This window comes from Cetorhinus maximus, chromosome 8 (genome assembly GCF_964194155.1).
Source record: "Cetorhinus maximus chromosome 8, sCetMax3.hap1.1, whole genome shotgun sequence".
Taxonomy (NCBI): domain Eukaryota; kingdom Metazoa; phylum Chordata; class Chondrichthyes; order Lamniformes; family Cetorhinidae; genus Cetorhinus; species Cetorhinus maximus.
The window spans coordinates 142,821,850-142,844,101 of record NC_135886.1 but is presented as its reverse complement, the minus strand read 5'-3'; the positions used below and the strand labels follow the sequence as shown (position 1 = coordinate 142,844,101).

The 22,252-nt window shown below is 44.4% G+C and overlaps 1 protein-coding gene across 1 annotated transcript in view; it reads left to right on the top strand.

Moving 5' to 3' along the window:
- LOC144684015 (tripeptidyl-peptidase 2-like) overlaps nucleotides 1–22,252 on the top strand; it is a 111,020-nt gene that overhangs the window by 20,031 nt on the left and 68,737 nt on the right. Inside the window, 4 exon segments of the mRNA XM_078547706.1 lie at nucleotides 151–305; nucleotides 2,707–2,783; nucleotides 15,979–16,106; nucleotides 21,089–21,188. Coding sequence (XP_078403832.1) covers nucleotides 151–305; nucleotides 2,707–2,783; nucleotides 15,979–16,106; nucleotides 21,089–21,188 — 460 coding nt within the window.

The following is a 22,252-nucleotide window of genomic DNA, read 5'->3' as shown; positions in this document are numbered from 1 at the left end:
GAAAAAAAAAATTGTAGAGCTTTGGGAATAGAGCTGGGAAAGTGGGACTAATTGGATAGCTCGTTTAAAGAGCCAGCACAGGCCAGATGGACCAAATGGCCTTCTGTGCTGCATCATTCTTAAAAAAAAGTGTTCTCTTTATGTACACAGGGTCCCATGGAACACATGTAGCTGCAATAGCTGCCGGACACTTCCCAGACGAACCGGAAAGGAATGGTGTAGCTCCCGGGGCCCAGATATTGGCTATCAAGGTGGCCGACTCCAGGTTAAACACTATGGAAACTGGGACCAGCTTAATCCGTGCGGTAAGTGGTATTCTATTCACTAATTTTTAGCGTACTGTTGTAGCAAAGAATTGCTTCTAATTACATGGTAGCCTTTTACTGCGATCCACTTTGTAGAATGTAGTTTTGTATGTAAGTTGAGTAAATGCATCTTCCACCACGTGTGGTGTATTTGTGTCTCATGGGAACATAGGAATAGGAGTAGGCCATTCAGCCCATGGAGCCTGCTCTGCAATTCAATACGCTCATGGCTGATCATCCACTTGAATGCCTTTTTCTCACACTATCCCCATATCCTTTTATTTCATTGGTATTTAGAAATCTGTCAATCTCTACTTTAAACATACTCAATGACTGAGCTTCCACGGCCCTCTAGGGTAGAGAATGCCAAAGATTCACAGCCCTCTGAGTGAAAACATTTTTCCTCAGCTCGGTCCTAAGTGGCTTCCCCCTTATTTTGTAATTGTGTCCCCTGGTTCTAGACTCCCCAACCAACTCCCCAACATCTTACTTGCATCTTCCCTGTCTATCGCTTTAAAAATTTTGTAGGTTTCAATGAGATCACCTCTCATTCTTCAAAACTCTAGAGAATGCAGGCCCAGTTTCCCCAATCTCTCTTCATACAACAGCCCTGCTATCCTGGGAATAAGTCTGGTGAACCTTCGTTGCACTCCCTCTATGGCAATAATATCCTTCCTAAGGTAAAGGGACCAAAACTGCACACAGTACTCCAGGTGCAATCTAATCAAGCTTTTATACAATTGAAACAAGACTTCACTACTCCGGTCCTCAAATCCTCTTGCAATAAAGGCACATTAGCCTTGTTAATTGTTTGCTGCACCCACACGTTAGCCTTCAGTGACTTATTGACGAGGACATGTAGGTCCCTTTGTACATCTACACATTCTAATCTCTTAACATTTAAGAAATACTCTGCACATCTGTTCTTCCTACCAAAGTAGATAACCTCACATTTTTCCACATTATATTCCATCTGCTATATTCTTGCCCACTCACTTAGTCTGTCCAAACCCACTTGAAGTTGCTTTGCATCTTCCTCACAACACACATTCCCACCTAGCTTTGTATCGACCGTGAACTTGGAAACGTTTTATTTGGTCCCCACATCCAAATCACTGATGTATATTTTCCCTCTGGGAGATAGGAGATTTCCAATCTCTGTGTTGAAGTGAAACAAGATCATAATAAATAGGAGCAGGATTAGGCCATTTTGTCCTCAAACCTGCTCTGCCATTCAGTAAGATCATGGCTGACCTGATTGTGGCTATAACTCCACTTTCCTGCCTGCCCCCGACAACCTTTTCACTTTCCTGTCCAGTGTCACATTGCTTGGGGGCCACTCCAGTTAAAACTGGTCTCTGATACCGTGGCTGCACGACATAATTAAAGTTCCCACTTATGCTGTTCCAGATGGCCTCCCATCTTACACTTTCCATTGTCTTGAGCTCATCCAAAATTCTGTTTCCCAAATCCTATCTCACACCGTGTCGTTCACCCATCATCATGTGTTTGCTGACTTGCATTGGCTCGTGGTCCACCGACACCTCGATTTCAATATTTGCATCTTCGTGTTCGATTCCCTCCACCCCCTCCCTATCTCTGTAACTCCCTCCGCCCCAACAGCCTTCCAATAATTCTGATTTTTTTCAGTTCTGGCCTCTTGCATCCCTTCTTTCTTTGCCCCACCAAAAGTGGCCATGTCTTTAACAGGCTAGACTTTAATCTCCAGAATTGCCTCCCTAAACCTCTGCTTTTTCCCATTTAAAACGCTGTTTATAAGCCATATCTTTTACCAAACATTTGGCCGTGTAGGAATGTCTCCATTGGCTCAGTATCAATTTTTGTCTGATTATCCGCTTGTTAATTCCGTTATTGTTGTATCGTCAACTGCCAGGATTGTAGAAGGTGATCCAGATGCATCTCGGTCTTTTTCACCCAGCAATTCCTTTGTCCCTCCTCTGCCCACTATCTTAAAGGTGATGTTTGCCCGTTTACTTTAAATAGGCCAACTCCTACACCAAAGCAGAGGATAGAGGAACGTTGTAACTGTTCATCTGCTGCAATTACCAACAGTAATTTCTATGCTATTATGTAATTTGGGATGGTTCATAATAATTTATGTCATCGTCGGCATCCTTCCATCTACGTAAGATGGTGGACAGGCAGCAAATCAAATCTGTTGGGAATGTGGTAGCTTTATACGGTGCACTTGTACGGTGCTGATGGCTGAAGAAACCAATCCGTAAGAAGCAGGTTCTGCCACAAGAGTTGCATACAATGTGGTGATCAGGTGTTGTTGTGGGTTATTGTTTTTGGTGTTTGAATGTATGAAGGGATATCAAAAGAAATAAAGCCTTGTCAGTTGTAAATAATCACAGGCATTTTCCCTTCAATTTTCCAGATGATTGAAGTGATCAATTACAAGTGTGACCTTGTAAATTACAGCTATGGTGAAGCATCTCACTGGGCTAACTCTGGGTAGGTAGAAATTCATCTTGTGTTACACTGATGTAAACTGGACAGATACTGAGTTCGTTTTGTGAATAGCCTTACTGACGAAGCTGCCTGTTGGTCACAGCTGCAGAATTCACTTAGATTAATATAGATTACAGTATAGTTTACGTATTCAATCGAAGCATTCAAAAGGGAATTAGACTATTATCTGGAAAGGAACTATGTGCATGTTTATGGGGAGAAGGCGAGAGAATGGCACTAAGTGAATTGCTCATTCAGAGAGCTGGTACACTCTCTCAATGGGCTGAATGGCCTCTGCCTGAGCTGTAACAATTCTGTGATTGTACAGAACAAAATATGAAAGCACTTTGTGTGTGTGAGTCTGTGTGTGCATGTGTGTGTGTGTTAGCATAATCCCCATATAACTGTGCCACTTTATCATGTGGTTACGTATACATAGAATTTACAGCATAGAAACAGGCCTTTTGGCCCAACTGGTCTATGTTGGTGTTTGTACTCCACGTGAGCCTCTTCTTATCCTTCTTCACATCACCCTATCAACATATCCTTCTAATCCTTTCTCTCTTATATACTTATCTAACTTCCCTTTAAATTTATCTGTCCTATATTCACAATTATTTACATGGTACCAAGTTCCACACTCTCTGTGCTCTCTGGGTAAAGAAATTTCTTCTGAATTCCTTATTCGATTTATTAATATCTTGTATTTATAACCTCTAGTTTATAGGACCCAAGTTGTGTTTGTCACTGCCCTTTTATATAAAATTTAACACACCAGGAAACCATGGCCATGATCGCAAAACCGTTGCAAGAATTGAAAGGAGCAAAGAGTTTGCTTTTATTGGCATTGTTTGATAAAGCTTACTCAATCCAGTAAAATTTTAATTGCAAATAGAGAGCTGACAACCCCAGTTTATTGATATCAGTCTTTCAGTAGATTGACAAATTAATGATTGTGAAGAAAACAAAGCTGCCTTCTCTGGAAACTCCAGCCAGGCTTTATGCAAAAGGGGCAGACTGAAAGCAAATGTGAATGGAATTAACTTTTGCTGATGTTTTTTGGAAAGGAGCCAGACCTGTCAAGTCTTTCTTATTTCCTTAGAGGTTTGCCCTTTTGCTGTGAGATTCTCTGTCTACCCCTATCCATTTCACCAGATTTGCAATCTGATTAACTTTTCATTTCAGTAGACGTGCAATCTGTCTGACTGTCAGAATTAAACTGAGTTAGAGTCATAGAAATGACAGTGTAAAGGGAGATCGCTCAGCCCACTGGGTCTGTGCTTGCCACCTTTGCTGCTCCCCTTTTCCAATATTCTTCTTGTACTCTTTATTACTCTTCCAGGCATCAGGGCTTACAGTTGCCTGGATAGACTGGAGAAGCTGGGGTTGTTTTCCTTAGAGCAGAGAAGGCTAAGAGGAGATTTGGTAGAGGTGTTTGTCACCATAAAGGATTTAGATAGAATCAGTAGAAACTGTTTCCCGTGGCTGAACCATCAATAATCAGAGGGCACATGAGGAAAACCTTTTTCACACAATGAGCTGTTTGGATTTGGAATCCGCTGGCTGATAGGGTGGTGGAGACAGATTCATTGGTAACCTTCGAAGTGGAATTGGATAAACACTTGGAGCTGAAAACTATTGAAGGGGTATAGGAAAGAAGCCAGAGAGTGGGACCAACTGGAGTGCTTTTCAAAAGAGCCAAGGTGGACTCGATTGATTGAATGCCCTCCTTCTGTACTATATTCTTTTATGATGCTATGATATCCATTTACAGACTTAGCAATTCTCTTTTAACTGACATTTCAGAGTCTGCCTCAGTCGTACCTTGTGTTAAGGCATTCCAATAGCATTCTAATAATTCTCTGTGGGGGAGAAAAAGCATTATGGTGACTTCCTCGTAATTTTTGCTGGTGGTAGTATAAAGAGATCACAGATGGGATATGCTAATGTATGACATAGATGATGATGTACCACTGACGTCAGTCAATCATGTGTTAGACCCGAGAGAGAGACAGGAAGGCTGGAACACCTTGCCTAGGAGCAACGTGCCTACTCAGTAACCTGTTTAGATGTACATAAGAACATCAGCAATAGGAGCAGGAGTAGGCCATTCGGCCCCTCAAGCCTGCCCCGCCATTCAATAAGATCTTGGCTGAACTGCCCCAGACCTCAACTTCCCTTTTGTGCCAGCTCCTCATAGCCCTCAACTCCCTCATATTTCAAAAATCTATCTCCCTCTTCTTAAATACTTTCAGTGATCTAGTCTCCACAACTCTCTGGGCTAGAGAATTCCAGATATTCACTACCCTTTGAGAGAAGAAATTCCTTCGCATCTCAGTTTTAAATGAGTGTCTCCTTATTCTGTAACTATGTCCCCTAGTTTGCGATTCCTCCACTAGTGGAAACATCTTCTCAACATCTACCCTGTCAAGCTGCCTGAGAAGTAGTACTAAACAAGTGTTAATCAGATAGCAGAGTATTTCTACAGGCTGTCTACTAACCAGCCTAGAGTCCAGGATAGAAGGACCATCTCAGAACATGGTGGCAACATTGGAGACATAGATGTAAAAAATACATTGGTGTTATCGAAGGAACAATGGAGTGAAGAACACCATGATAGCAGCTCATAACAAATCAATGGAAGGAGGAAGCACACTGGACAGAGGTAACAATTTCCATCCATGTTGAGCAGTCCCTGCCCCTACCCCATTCATTTGACTGCCTTGAGGGCCCACAGAGAGGCCAGCAGTGGGAGTTCTGGAAATGCCATTTTCTTCAGTATTGAGCAGCATCAGGTTTTCATGAAAAAGAGCATAAGTTGATTCCTTTCTTTATGTAGTAGGTCCAGTAGCAGATGACATTCTCCAAAGGTAGTTGGGTGCAGGAGATCATTGTGGACTTCAAGAACATTCTGCAAGCCTTTGACACTTATTTCAGCCTGAACTCAGCAATTGGACAAACACGCTTTAACCATCACTTGCAGCAATCTGGGAATCGATTGAATTATTTCTAACCAACCTATATCGCCTAGCTAGTCCTTGCGGATACATGGTGCTGAAGGATAAGTTAATCTGTGATTGCCTAGTCTGGGATGAAAAGCTCTCAACTTCCTGCAGACCAAAGATGATCTTACTTTGAATCTAGCAGTCCAGTATGCGATGCAGGCCAAGTTTAGAGATATTAACTGGGCTATAATTCGGCGCAACTCTGAGGCTTCACATGACACCATTGACAAGGTAGGCCCACGGGCAGCGGCTCCACCCATTAGAAAGCCCACCAAACCAGGCGAAAGGAAGGGAATCTCCAAACCGGCAGCCATTTTGAGATGCTTGCGTTATGGCGTGAAAACCCAACATCAACACCAAGACTGTCCAGCAGGGGGCGCAGAGTGCTTCCAGTGTAGCAGAACCGGACACCTCAAGTATCTCTGCGAATCCAACAATTTTAATCAAAGTCAAAGTCTTTCTGAAACACATTCCACTCAAGAAACGGAAAGTCCAGAAAATGATGAAATTACAGAGTTCCTAGGGGAAGCTGATGGTCTTAGTCTAGACTATTGGTCAGAGTGCAAGTTCAAGACTTCAATACCACCTTTGAAATTGATACTGGAGCTGCTGTTAACATATTAGCAGATGAGCCTGACTGGTTTTGGCCAGTGACCCTTCATTCATCAGGTATCAAATTACAAGGCCCAGGTGGCATAGACCTTCCAATTAAAGGCAGGATTATTGCTCCTCTTAGGTATAAGGTGCAAAAGATCATTGATTCCCTCTATGTTCTTCATAATCAGTGTGCATCCTGATTGAGTGGTGATGTTGGCATACTTCTAGGAATCCTAGAAAAAACACATGATGCCCACCATCTCAACGACTCACTATCTTTCACGCAACAATCTTTAACCTTTTATTTAGAACCAGTGGAAATTCAGCATTCAGAAGCTGAGGAAGTTTATGCACTCAGCAGTAAGTTCCCATCTTTCACGGAGTTGCCGTCCACCAGATCCTGGGTGGAGATTGAAGTTATGAAGTAAGGCAGAGGTGTCAGATACAGAAGGCACTGCAGCAGACAGTGACCACCTCCATGGTCCTGAATTGGAATTGAGGTGGAGAATTGCACCTGGACCTGAATAGGCTCTTCCTAGAGAGTGATGAGGAACCCTTGCAGCACTGAGTGATCTGTTGGAGATTGAGGTCCTAGAGGATGATTCGTCTTTCCAATTGATAGATACACCACATTAAGTCTCTGTTGTCTTTTTAGAGGGGTCAACTGTGTTTCTAGTGGCTGAGGAGCATTCAGATCTTGGTTCCCCTGAACCTGCCAATTTATTGCCTGGCCTATCTGCTGTTGTCCATGAAGAGTCTAACACAGAGATTGCTTTGCCTGAGTCCAGGTCAGAGCCCATTGAGGACCACACTGCTAAAGAGCTGATACCTCCTTGGGGTGAAATTCAATTGACGCTCATATTTCAGTCCCAGCTGAAAGTCTTCTCTTCTGAGCTGGAGGTCAGCGCAGAAGCTGTGGCAGAATCCTTAGCACTTCTGAACCTGTACAAAAATCTTGTCCTTGAGTTAATTGTCTACAGGAGATTTGTCTTATTACAGAAGATGAGGCTGTCTTTTCTCCATATCGACAGCAATTCTTCCCATTGACCATAGTGGAGCAACCTCGTACATAGAGAAGTGTGGCTCTCTTACCACTGCCTACAGAAAGCAGATGGTCTTCCCAAAATATCATTAGGAAATCATCTCTTCTTTTCCTGACAGTCTTACAGGAATTTGGTTGTTTTATCCTTTGTTGTCTAAGTTCATTGGAATCTTGGATCTTCAATGCCTTTTCAGTTATCGATACAGCAGTGGATGATGTGGCTGTGACAGTCTTCCCTGGAGTTGAAGATCATTCCTCTTCTGACAGTCTTCCCCAGTCTGCTTTGAGGGAGCAACAAATTCCTCAGAGTCCTGAGTTGTGTTCTCCTACTCCCAGAGGGTCCAAAGGTCAATACTTTTCAGTCTTCTCTCTTGGATCAATCTTTCGTTGAAAAGCATTTGTTATCCTTGCAGTTCAGCCATCCTGCAACCTACACTCTGCCTCCCAGCAATGCTGTTAAAGTGCTGTCCTATTCTGCAGATGATGTCATCCTACAGATGCAGAGGAAAGCCCTCTTGCTTTCAAGACATCTTCCCTAGGGGCTGACAATACTGTAGGAGATTGAATTGCCCAGGATTGTGACTTGCAGAGAGGAAGATTAGGGGTTGGAGTTGGGTAGAATCTGTAGTTGTAAAAAGGGAGTTATAGAAATGCAATGTAAAGACATAGGGCAATGATTTCCGATGAAGTGCCAATGAGTTGGATTGCCACTCCACATGAAATTTCTTACCTGGAAATCCAGGCGACTCAGCCCTGGCCAGGTCTGTGTAGTGCAGCTTGCTCCTGAGGCCTACAGTCGGGGGCAGCGCAGTGGCAGGTAAGTAACCCACGCCCCATATTTTTTTGGCAGTACTAGCTGCCGTTTATCAAGTAAGTCTTTGACAAGCCAGGAGAAGATATGTGTTTCAGGTAAGCGGGTAGGAATTGGGTGGAGGGTTAGGTAGGGCCTAGGGGGGGTGTTTGGGGGAGGTGGGTAGTTGGCCTTGGAAGGGGATGTGTTGGGGGGAGGTCAGGAGTCAGGCCTGGAGAGGGGGCGGAGATAGGCATTTGAGGAGGGGGCGGAGGTTGGGATTCGAGGATTGGGCCTGGAGGGTTGGGTGGAGTCGGGCCTGGGGGAGGAGGTCGGATGGAGGGGGAGGTATGGGGGTAGTCAGGCCTGGGGAGGGGAGGTCGAGAGTCTGGAGGGTGTGTCGTGGGTTTCGGTGCGTCCCGGAGGGGGTTGGGGATGGCAGCGGACGGGTGGGGTCAGTCTCGTTGGGGGGGAATTCCTTTGGGGGTCGGGGTGGGTTAGTCTGGGGGTGGTACTGTTGGGGTGTCCCGTTGAGTGTGGGAGGGTGGGGTTCTGTGGGAGGTCAGGGGGTGGGGGTAGTCCCGTGGGGAGGGGGGGGTCAGGTTGGGGCAGTATAATCGTTACACAGCAGCTAGAAGGGGTTTTAATTCTTCTAATTTTTTCTGGATAGCTGTTGATGTAACACAGTTGGAACGATCCGAAGTATGCGATTTAAATTGCATTTTCGGATGGTTCCCAGTGCAGGGCAATTGCTCATTGGAAGTTTGGACTTCCCGGGCAATTGCCATGCAATCCTTATGTGGGAACCTCCAGGTACACTGCCCTGGAGCTCGGAAGTTATGGCTCATTGTTCTATGTTGTTAAAAGTAGGATAGTATACTTGGAGTGACGTGTAGTGTCAAGGGTTAACATATGGGATATGCTGATGTATGATGTAGATGATGATTTACCACTGACATCAGTCAGTCATATGTTACACTCTCTCTTGAGAGAGAGAGAGATTGGTACACCATGTCTAGGAGCAACATACCTACTCTGTAACTTGTTTAGATGCAGTACTAATAAACAAGTATTAAGCAATACCAGGTTATGTCTACAGTCTGTCTACTAACCAAGTCCCACACCAGAGTCCAAGATAGAATGAACGCCTCAGAGCAGTGGTGGCCATGAAATTATCGATTGTTGTAAAAACCCACCTGGTTCACTAATGTCCTTTAGGGAAGGGAATCTGCCGTCCTTACCCGGTCTGACCTACATGTGACTCCAGACCCACAACAATGTGGTTGACTCTTAACTGCCCTCAGTTCAAGGGCAGTCAGGGATGGGGGGGCAACAAATGCTGGTCTTGTCAGTGACGCCCACATCTCATGAAAGAATAAAGAGAAAAAAAAATCGCCAAACAATTCTCAATTACCCTCTCAAAAGCTTTCATAATGCTGAAAACTGTTGTTGGAATGTTTCTTAATCTTCTCCATTCAGTGTAAAAGCTCAATTTTTTTCATGGCTTTATGCAACTACAATCTCCCATTCCCTTATTTTTTTGTTGAAGTGAATCTTCACTTTACTTGCTCCATGACCCAAATTTTCAGATGAGCTGGATGTAAAAGACCCCATAGCAGTATTCGAAGAACTACCATGGAGGTTCTACCTGACCAATATTTATTCCTCGACCAACACCAGAAAACAGATTATCTGGTCATTATCACATTGCTATTTGTGGGATCTTGCTGTGCACACATTGGTTGCCACATTCTGTACATTGCAATGGTGACGTACTTCAAAAGTACTTCATTGACTGTAAATGCTTTGAGGTGTCCTGAGTTCATGAATTGCGCTGTAGAAATACAAGTCTTTGATTCTAACTTCCTCCCGATCGAGGGGCATGAGATTTGCCTAGCCTAACTAATGTCTTGTAGCATTTCTCTACCATTCCCTACCTTGCTTACAGCCCATATGTCAAATCTAGAACCCCATTTTCCTTTAGGGACATCCTGAGGGCTTGAAAGGTGCTTATATAAATGCATGCTCTTAATACCTTCTGCATAGGAAGGATGATCTAGTTTGGTGACTGCCCTCCCACACTTTGTTGACCAGGGTGTCCCGGAGGGAACGATCCCTGCGGAATGCCGCCAGGGGGTGGGTGAAGGGAAAATGTGTTTGGTGGTGGCATCCTGCTGGAGTTGGCGGAAATGGCGGAAACGGCCTCCACAATCCCCATCCACCACTACTCTCCTCCGTCTGGCTGAACTTGTTCTCACACTGAACAATTTCTCCTTAAACTCCTCTCACTTCCTCCAAATCAAAGGTGTGGCTATGGGTACCCTCATGGGCCCCAGCTATGCCTGTCTCTTTATGGAGTATGTGGAACATTCCTTGTTCCAGTCCTACTCCGGCCCCCTCCCACAACTCTTTCTCCGGTACATCGATGACTACTTCGGTGCTGCTTCATGCTCTCGTCGGGACCTGGAAAAATTTATTAATTTTGCTTCCAATTTCCACCCCTCCATCATTTTCACATGGTCCATCTCTGACACTTCCCTTCCCTTCCTTAACCTCTCTGTCTCAATTTCTGGTGATGGACTGTCCACCAATATCCATTACAAGCCTACTGACTCCCACAGCTACCTCGACTACAGCTCCTCACACCCCGCTTCCTGTAAGGACTCCAACCCATTCTCTCAGTTCCTTCGCCTCCGTCGCATCTGTGCTGATGATGCCACTTTCAAAAACAGTTCCTCCGACATGTCCTCCTTCTTCCTTAACCGAGGTTTTCCACCCACGGTGGTTGACAGGGCCCTCAACCGTGTCTGGCCCATCTCCCGCGCATCCGCCCTCACACCTTCTTCTCCCTCCCAGAAACATGATAGGGTCCCCCTTGTCCTCACTTATCACCCCACCAGCCTCCGCATTCAAAGGATCATCCTCCGCCAACTCCAGCATGATGCCACCACCAAACACATCTTCCCTTCACCCCCCCTGGCGGCATTCCGCAGCGATCGTTCCCTCAGGGACACCCTGGTCCACTCCTCCATTACCCCCTACACCTCAACCCCCTCCCACGGCACCTTCCCATGCAACCGCAGAAGGTGCAACACCTGCCTCTTTACTTCCCCTCTCCTCACCGTCCAAGGGCCCAAACACTCCTTTCAAGTGAAGCAGCATTTCACTTGCACTTCCCTCAATTTAGTCTACTGCATTCGCTGCTCCCAATGCAGTTTCCTCTACATTGGAGAGACCAAACGCAGACTGGGTGACCACTTTGCAGAACACCTTTGGTCTGTCCGCAAGTATTACCCAGACCTCCCTGTCGCTTGCCATTTCAACACTCCACCCTGCTCTCATGCCCACATATCCGTCCTTGGCTTGCTGCAATGTTCCGGTGAAGCTCAACGCAAACTGGAGGAACAGCACCTCATCTTCCGATTAGGCACTTTACAGCCTTCCGGACTGAATATTGAGTTCAACAATTTTAGATTATGAACTCTCTCCTCCATCCCCACCCCTTTTCCGATTTTCCCCCTCCTTTTTGTTTTTTCCAATAATTTATATAGATTTTTCTTTTCCCACCTACTTCCATTATTTTTAAGTGTATTTCCATCCATTGTTTTATCTCTACCTTTTAGCCTATTTCGATCCCTTCCCCCCACCCCACCCCCACTAGGGCTATCTGTACCTTGCTCGTCCTGCTTTCTACCCTTAATTAGCACATTCCTTTAGATAATATCACCGCCTCCAACACCTCTTTGGCCTTTTGTCTGTGACATCTTTTGGTTATCTCCACCTATCACTGGCCCTCTATCCAGCTCATCTTGTCCCACCCCCCCTCAAACCAGCTTATATTTCACCTCTCTTCTATTTTTACTTAGTTCTGTTGAAGGGTCATTTGGACTCGAAACGTTAACTGTGTTCCTCTCCGCAGATGCTGCCAGACCTGCTGAGTTTTTCCAGGTATTTTTGTTTTTGCTTTGGATTTCCAGCATCCGCAGTTTTTTGCTTTTAAATCAATTAAAGCAAATTGGCAGCTGGTTGAAGCTTTCACTAAGAACTGAAGCAAGGGCTCCAGGGACCATACAGAATGACAATTAACTAGCAATTTCCCTCTGTGGTATACTTGGATGAGTGTCTACATCTTACTGCGTCATTCTTCCATTTGTTGTTTTAATGGAGTTATTAATCTGTTCTATTTATAGCATGGCCGAGTGGTTTAAGGCACTGTCCCAGTCTCTAAGGAGACATGGGTTTCAAATCTCACTGCTGCCAGGTCAGCCGAGTATCATTCTGAGGACTTGAGCAAATCACTTCTGGTGGAGGAGTGACTGCTGAAATTTAAGTTCACTGGACTGATATCTGGGATGGGGGTGTTATCTTAAAAGGAAAGGTTGGACAGGTTGGGCCTGTATCCATTGGAGTTTAAAAGATTGAGAGATGATCTTATTGAAATGCATAAGGCCCTGAGGGAACTTGACAGGGTGGATGCTGAAAAGATGTTTCCCCTTGTGGGAGAGACTAGAACTAGGGGACTCAGTTTAAAAATAAAGGGTCTCCCATTTAAGACGGAGATGAGAAATTTTTTCTCCCAGAGGGTTGTGAGTCTTTGGAACTCTCCCCCTCGGAAGGTGGTGAAAGCAAAGTTGTTGAATATTTTTAAGGCAGAGGTAGATAGATTCCTGACTAACAAGGGTGTCAAAGGGTATCAGGGGTAGGCGTGAATGTGGGGTTGAGGACACAATCCAATCAGCCATGATCTTATTGATTGGCAGAGCAGGCTTGAGGGGCTGAATGGCCTACTGCTGCTGATTTGTCTATTTGTATGTACGTTCATAATTTAATACACTCTGAACTACAATAAAGAAAGGAAATATATCTTAAATGGTAAGATGTTGAATGGCATGCAGAAGCAGAGAGATCTTACTGTGCAGTTGTCATTAAAAATGGTAACATGGTTGGGATGTCCTAAGGACAAAATGGTGGTTCCCTTATCCATCTGAATGAATCCAATGAAAGAATAAATGAACAAAGAGATCATATTGAACTTGAAAATGACTTTAGTTAACCTGCCATTAGGGTATTGTATATAGTTTTATACAGCCGTTAAAGAATGATGCATCCTAGGGTCACTGGGATGTTACTAGGGATGAGGAGTTACAGTCATGGGAGTCACTTGAGAAGTTAGCGTTGTTCAGTAGAGCAGAGAAGGTTAATGGGTGACCTGATTGAAATTTTAACATTATCAAGGGTTATTGTTACGACCCACTCCCAGGTGAGGTTCCCCAAAGTTGTTGATCCAGGCGAGACCTCTCAATTTGTCACCACCTGGCTGCGACACCCCCAAATTGTTATGCCCCGGGTCAGGAGGGTTGAACTGGCTCCCTGTCTTTATTCAGCCCCCACCCCCTCTGTTGGTCACAACAAGATTTAATCTAAAAAGGATCCATTTCACGGATACCTTTTTCCCAGACCCAATCAAAGTTTTGAAGGAACTAATTTGGTCAGACTTTCTTGAGTTAAAGGTAAGAGTAAGTTTATTAACTACTAAAGGCAAGAAAGGATAAAACACATACATATATGGTTATACAGGTTAAAAGTAAGACTTTAGCTTGAAGTAAGTGAATATATAGAAAGGTATATGGAACAGTCCTTGAATCGTGGGGAGTAGGTGATTGAGTGTTGTGGCCATTGCGATTTGAGATTCCAGTAGAATTGACTTCGGTAGGCGAATGGTCAATTTCGAGATTCCAGTAGTGTTGACTCTGGTTGACGAATAGTTGGTTTCAAGGTTCTAGTAGTGTTGACTTCGGTAGAGAGGGAGAGAGATCAGGATGCCTGCAAAATGGTGATTTGCAGGGGTAACTGTGTGTGGCTGTTACTTCTGAGTCAAATTTCCAGCACTTGCTCTCTCTCAGAAAACCCACCAACAGACAGACACCGGGGCAGCTTTTCAGTTCACTTTTAACCCCTTCTTTGTATATTCCAAGTGGGAAGCGAATTCACAAATCTGCCTGGACATTGCTCACAGGATTTCTTGATGGGATGATACACATCTCTCATTATGCCCCATTGTCTCTACAGGAGGGAGCAATTGGTTTCTGGATGTCTTTAGAAGTGCCTTGCTGGCAATAGGATGGGGTTCCATTACCTCTTAGGGAGTCACCCTGCAGCATCCCAGCCAATGGCTAGTGTGCATTTTTAAAAACTCAGGTCTTATTTTTAAAGTCCAATACTTCTGGACACAATTTAGTGTTCTTTCCTTCATTATCGTGACATTATAATAAGTCAGGTAGTGAGAGATTGTTTTCACTGATTGCTAAAATGGTAATGAGAGGGCACAAGTTGATGATAATAACCAAAAGCACTAAAGAGGAGATTAGAAAAAGTATCTTTACACACAGAGTACTCTGCCACAAACCAGTTTTGAAGCCAAACCCATAAATCCTTGGAAAAGGATGTAAATTCTCGCTTGAAAGAGTCAAATATGAAATTGTACAGGGAGTGGGATTAGATGAGATAGGATACCAATGGGTGTGGCGAGCAAGGAAGGAAGTGAGACTGGACTGGATGGGATTTTGCAGGATACAGGGACTGAGCTGGAGAAGGTGTTATCTGTGGGATGTTGAAGGGTACGGGGAGTGAGCAGGACAGTGGAATTAGACTGAATGCAGTATTAAAGGTTATGAAGAGTGAACAGGAGAGTGGGATTAGACTGTGGGATATTGAAGGGTACTGGGAGTAGGCAGGTGAGTGGAATTAGATTGAATGAGATATTTAAACTCATGAAGAGTGAGCAGGAGAATCCGATTAGACTGGCTGGGATATTAAAGGTCATGTGGAGTGAGCGGGAAAGTGAGATTAGACTGGGTGGGATATTAAAGGTCATGTGGAGTGAGCGGGAAAGTGAGATTAGACTGGGTGGGATATTAAAGGGTGTGGGGAGTGAAAGAGAGGGTGGAATCATATGAGATAGCATTCAGTGGTATGGAGAATGGAATTAGACGTGGTAGCTTGTGTGGAGAAACATCTCAAATTTGCGGGGTGGCGGTGACATAGTGGTAATATCGCTGGACTAGTAAACCAACCTAATGTCCTGGGGAAAGGGTTCAAATCATACCATGACAGCTGGTGGAAGTTGAATTCAATTAATAATCTAGAATTGAAAAGTTAGTCTCAGGAATGGTGACCATTAAACCATTGTTGATTGTTGTAAAGACCTATCTGGTTCATTAATGTCCTAGGGAAGGAAATCTGCTGTCCTTACCTGGTCTGGCCTACATGTGACTCCGAACCCACAGCAATGTGGTTGACTCTTAACTGCCCTCTGAAATGGTGTAGCAATCCACTCAGTTCAAGGGCAATTAGGATGGGCAATGAATGCTAGCCTTACCAGCGATGCCAGCATCCCAGGAAAGAATAAAAGAAAATAAAAACATATTTCTTATTACGTTTTGGTCTCTGTGTCTTTGGACTGGGGACTGAATAAAATCAGACAGGGCTGTGGGGAAATGGTAGAGGAGAGTGGGCCTAATTGGAATTTTTAAAATTTATTTTTTCACAGGATGTGGGTGTTGCTGGCTAGACCAGCATTTATTGTCTATCCCTAGTTGCCTTTGAGGATCTGGTGCTGAGCTGCAGTCCATGTGGTCTAGTAGGGAGGGAGTTCCATTATTCGAATCCAGTACTTGTAAAGAGCTGGCACAGGCATAATAGACTGAAGGGCCTCATTCTGTGCTGCATAATTCTGTGATATTTCTGTTCTGCTTTTTCATCCAGACGTATATGCAAGGTGATTGATGAAGCAGTTTTGAAGCACAATGTTATCTTTGTGTCCAGTGCTGGCAACAATGGGCCCTGTCTCTCGACTGTCGGCAGCCCAGGAGGTACTTGCACCAATATCATTGGTAAGTGTGAGACCAGTGTCCTACTAAAGTAGTACGAAAACGCACACTGCTGCTAGATGAATAAAAATGACCTAACCTCATCTTATTGAAACAACATTTTTAAGGCATTTGATGGGGTAGATGGTGGGAGGATGTTTCCCCTGGTTAGGGAGTCTAGAACCAGGGATTCACAGTCTTAGAATAAGGGGTTGGCTATTTAGAATTGAGATGAAGACAATAAACACAGAAAATGCTGGAAAAACTCAGCAGGCCTGACAGCATCTGTGATGAGAGAAACCGAGTTAACGTTTCGAGTCCACATGACTTTTCTTCAGAGCTAAAGAGAATAGAAATGTGATGGATTTTAGCAAGTAATAAAAGAATAAAATAAAAAATCTACAGAACAACATTAACTTCTCAAGTGGCTCCCCTGGCTGTAACTCCTTATCCCTGTTAATATCCCAGTGACCCAAGGATGCATCATTCTTTAAAGGGTGTGTAAAACTATATACAATACTCTAGAGGCAGATTAACTAAAGTCATTTGCAAGTTCAATATGATCTCTAAAATAAAATATTTAAAAAATGAAATAAATAAATAAATGTTATCCTTTCTCCTCAGAGTCATCTGTCACTTGTTTCTATGTTGTGCTTTCACAGAGTGCTGACCCTTGTTTTGCTATAAACATCTTCTGCTGTCTTATCTTTATGTCACTGTCAGCACCTTCTTTACTTTTTACCACTATCATTAACATTAAGATGTCCATGACATTTTTGTCAATCTCTCCTTAACTGTCACCTATCCCTGACCTTCTATCTTGCTCCACCTGCTCCGCCCCCTCTTAAACAGTTTAAAATCCATCACATTTCTACTTTTTAGCTCAGAAGAAGAGTCATATGGGCTCGAAACGTTAACTCTGTTTCTCTCTCCACAGATGCTGCCAAGCCTGCTGAGTTTTTCCAGCATTTTCTGATTTTGTTTCAGATTTCCAGCATCCGTAGTATTTTGCTTTTATCTGAGATGAGGACAAATTTCTTCACTCAAAGGATTGAGGATCTTTGGAGTTCTCTACCCCAGAGGGCTGTGGGCACTCAGTAGTTGAATATATTCAAGACAGAAATCAATAGATTTTTTTGCATACTAAGGGAATTGAGGAATATGAGATAGTCTGGGAAGTTGGAATTGAGGTAGAAGATCAACTGTGATCATAGTGAATGGCTTGAAGGACCGAATGGCCTCTTCCTATTTCCTATGTTCCTAACTGGTTAGGGTTGAAATGTTGAAAGGCCGCACTCTACTTTTAAAGTAGTATTGTTGACTTAAATTTCTGTCTTGTATTTTGTTTTTTGAATAGTCACAACCCTTTTTGCACATTCCCCATACACCTTACACATTAGGCCTTTCCTTGTCTCTCATTTCAACATCAGCAGCTGGTGATGCTGTTGCCCACCCCAACCCTGTCAATAATAGCCCCTTACCCGGATCCATGGAAGTATTTGTGTTCAAATCCCCTCCGAGACCTCGCCCCTGCTACCTTTGACCACAGCCCTCAGAGTGTTTCTTCAACTCTGGCCTCTTGGTTATCATTGCTGCACCATTTGATGACTGTGCCTACTGCTGTCTGGAGCCCAAGCACTAGAATCTGCTCCTTAAACTGCTGCATCTGTCCTTCCTCTTATAAGAATACGCCATTTGGTTATCTGTTTAATATCAGATGGGGTAGCATAGTGGTTACATTACTGAACTAGTAATCCAGAAGCCTGGACTAATGATGCAGAAACACGAGTTCAAATGCCAACGTGGCAGTTGAGGGATTTAATTTCAATTAGCTAAATAAATCTGGAATAAAATGCTAGTATCAGCAGTAGTGATGAAACTACTGGATTGTCATAAAAACCTATCTGATTCACGAATGTCCTTCTTGATTTGAAATCTGCTTTTACCTGGTCTGGCCTATAGGTGATTCCAGACCCGCAGCAATGTGATTGACTCATAACTGCCCTCTGAAATGGCCTAGCAAGCCACACAGTTGTACTCAAGGAGGTGGCTCACCACCTTTTCAAGGAGATAGACAATAAATACCAGCCTTTCCAGTGATGCCCACATTCTATGAATGAACAAAATTAAAATCTCCTTCCTTGGTTTGGTATCAGTTTTTGCCCAGTAGTGGCCCTGTTAAGCACCTTGGGAATTTTTCCAGCATTAAAGTCACTATATAAATGAAAGTATTGTTCTGCCTTGCCTCTATCCATCCTGCTTTGCAAATCTCATTAAAGCTTTTTTTTTCATTCGTTCAAGGGATGTGGGCGTTGCTGGCTAGGCCAGCTTTTATTGCTCATCCCAATTGCCCTTGTTCAGAGAGCGTTTAAGAGTCAACCGCATTGCTCTGTGTCTGGGGTTACATGTAGGCCAGACCAGGTAAAGATGGCAGACTTCCTTCCCTAATGGACATCAGTGAACGAGATGGGTTATTATGACAATTGACAATGGTTTCATGGTCATCATTAGACTTTCAATCCCAGATTTTTTTATTAGATTCAAATGCCACCATCTGCCATGGCGCGATTCGAACCCCAGTCCCCAGAGCATTACCCCTGGATTTCCAGATTACCAACCCCGGGACAATACCACTATGCCACTGCCTCTCTTGCTAACCACAGTTAAACAGCAATAACCTGCTCACCGATGCTCAGTTGGGTTCCGCCAGGGCCACTCGGCTCCAAACCTCAATGCAGCCTAGGTCCAAACCTGGACAAAAGAATTCCAGAGGTGAGGTGAAAGTGACTGCCCTTGACTTCAGGCCATTTGACTGAGTGTGGCAACAGGGAACCCTTGCAAAATTGAGATTGAAAGGAGTCGGGAAAAACTTGTCACTGTCTGGAGTCATACCTAGCAGAGAGAAGATAGTTGTGGTTGTTGGAGGCAATCACCTCGGCCCCAGGACATTGCTACAGGAGTTCCTCAAAGTAGTATCCTAGGCCCAACCATCTTCAGCTGCTCCATCAATGAGCTTCCCTCCGTTATTAGGTCAGAGGTGGGGATGTTCGCTGATGATCGTGCAATACTCAGTACCATTCAGTACCCACACCACATGGACTGCAGCGGTTCAAGAAGGCAGCTCACCACTGCCTTCTCGAGGGCAACTAGGGATGGGCAATAAATGCTGGCCCAGCCAGCGAAGCCCACATCCCGTGAAAGAATAAAAAAAAATTCACAACTCCTCAGATACTGAAGGTTTGTGTGCCTGCATGCCTGAACAACATTTAGATCTGAACTGATACGAGGCAAATAATATTCATGACACCCAATTGCCAGAAAATGATCATCCCCAACAAGGGATTATCTAACCATCTCCCCTTGACGTTCAACGTCATGACCATCGCTAAATCCCCCACCATCAACATCCTGGGGATTACCATTGACCAGAAACTGAACTGAACCAGCCAAAATAAACTGTGGCGACAAGAGCTGGTCAGAGGCTGGGAATTCCACGATGAGTAACTCATTTCCTGTTCCCCCAAAGTCTGTGCACCACCTCCAGGGTACAAGTCAGGAGAATGATGGAATATTCTCCGCTTGCCTGGATTAGTGCAGCTCCAACAACATTCAAGAAGCTCAACACCATCCAAGTGAAAGCAGCCTGCTTGATTGGAACCCCATTCACCGCCCGAAACATTCACTCCCTCCACCACCGACATGCCCGTGGCAGCAGTGTGTAGTACCATCTACCAGATGCACTGCAGCAACTTGCGAAAGCTCTTTCGACAGCACCTTCCAAACTTGCGACATTTACCACCTAGAAGAACAAGAGTAGTAGACCCATGGAAATACCATCACCTGCACGTTTCGCTCAAATTCACACACCTTACCTACTTGGAAATATATCACCGTTCCTTCACTGTCACTGAATCAAAATCCTGGAACTCCCTTCCTAACAGCACTGTGGGTGTGCCTACGCCACATGGACTGCAGGGGTTAAAGAAGGCCACTCACCACCACTTTTTCAAGGGCAATTATGCAAGGGCAATAAATGCTGGGCTTTCCAGGATTACTGACATCCTATGGAGAATTTTTTTAAAAGTAGACATTTCTCCTTTGGGAAGCATTTTACCAGTTGGGGTATTGCCTTGGATCCAGTCTGAATTTGTTAGTAGCTTTACCTGATGCTAGATTTGGTTCCAGGATTACGAAGGACGCAGTGAAAATAAAGTGAAAGTTATTACTTTTCTCCTGCAATGAGACTTATGAAATATTGTTTTATAGAACTAGACACCGAAAGCACCTCCAGCGCACACTGGCACATCCCTTCTTTAGTGAAAAGCCTCATTCCACAATGTTTCCAGCCAGAGGCAAACCTAGTTTGACTTTGACAGAGCTGTAGCTAGTTTCTTTGTCAAAAGGTTACAATTGAATAGCAAACTATGGGCAATTGCCCTGAGCTGTAATATCCCACTGTAATATTATGCCCCTAGGGAATTGCACATAATTTGGCTTATTGCAGGAGATCCAATTTATGCATTAAACTTCATTTGTGATTTATTACCAAGAAGAAAACTTGCATTTATATAGCACCTTTAACATAACAAAACACCATAAGGTGCTTCACATATTCAACTAATATTGACACCAGGCCACATGAGATTTTAAGAACGGATATCTAGTCAAAGAGCTAGGCTTTAAATAAGGTCATAAAAGGAGAAGCGAGGTAGAGAGATTTAACAGGGAATTCCAGAGCTTGGAGTGTAGGTAGCTGAAGGCACCAACACAATGGTGGTGCGATTAAAATCTGGACAAGCAAGAGACCAGACTTAGAGGAGCGTAGAGATCTCTGAAGCTGGAGGGACTTGCAGAGATAACAGTGAGATTAAGGAAAACAAGGATGAGAATTTTAAAATTGAGACCCATAACAGAGTATGATTTTTCAGATTGTCAAGTCTGTGGAATATCTGTTGTTCTACACTTGTAACACAAGTGCCAATGACTGTAACTTGTTGTATTATTAGGTGTTGGTGCATATGTGAGTCCAGATATGATGGTTGCAGAATACTCTTTGCGGGAGAAGTTACCAGCTAATCAATACACCTGGTCATCGAGAGGTCCTTGGTAAGAGCCTGTTGAATCAGTTGTCCTTGCTCCTTTCTTATATTGTTTTAAACAGAGTCTGTAACAAGGGTATAGGCTGGAATAATATGGGTGGGGGAGGGGCAGCGCAGCGACGGTACACACCCACCCTCCTCACTCCATCCACCCCCTGGAAATCACACTGGCGTGGAGCCAACTTGCTCCACACCGACCCACCCCGCAGCCATAAAGCCCTGCGGAGTGGACTAACAAAGGCCAAGTGGAACTTCTGCCCATCATTGGGTCATAAGTCCCGCCCTTGGAGCTCCCGGCCAATTGGATTGGCCAGCAGCCCCACCAATCCCAGCAGTGACAGGGAGGTGTCAGTGGCAGCTGCTGAACTACAGGAAAAGGGGAAGATTAAGGCCTATGGATTCCCAGAGCAGGTAAGTTCGGGGTTTTGGGCTGGGAGGATTTGGGTATGTTAGGCAGGTGGGGGTTAGTGGTTTAAGGGAGGCAACGGGTAAGAATGAAAGGAGGGGTGTTCGATCTAAGTGGGGGCTAACCCGCAATCGGCCAAGGGTAACCCCTGAAGAGTGACCCACCCCCCCCTTCCTTCCCACCCTTTAACTTTTAAGTTTAAAAAACGGGCTTCCTGCTCCTGCCCAGCCTCCCACACTAAGTGTTTTATGGTGTGGGCAGCATATTTTCAGGATCAATTGGCTAGACAACAAGAACAAAAACAAAAATACCTGGAAAAAATCGATTTTCTATATGTCTTAGTTCTGATGAAGGGTCATCCAGACTCGAAACGTCCACTGTGTCCCTCTCCACAGATGCTGTCAGACTCTGCTGAGTTTTTCCAGGTATTTTTGTTTTTGTTCTAGATTTCCAGCACCCACAGTATTTTGCTTTTGGCTAGACAACAAGCCTAATTGACCCTTAATTATTCATTTAAATGTGGCAGGCGGGCTGCCGATTTTGGCGCCTACCCAACCTCCCCGTATTCTGGGGGTGAGCTCAGGGATGGGTGGGAAGGTGGTGGCATGAGCACCCACCCCCTTTTGCCTGTCCCCCCCCCTCCATGGGAAATACGCCCGTCTGGG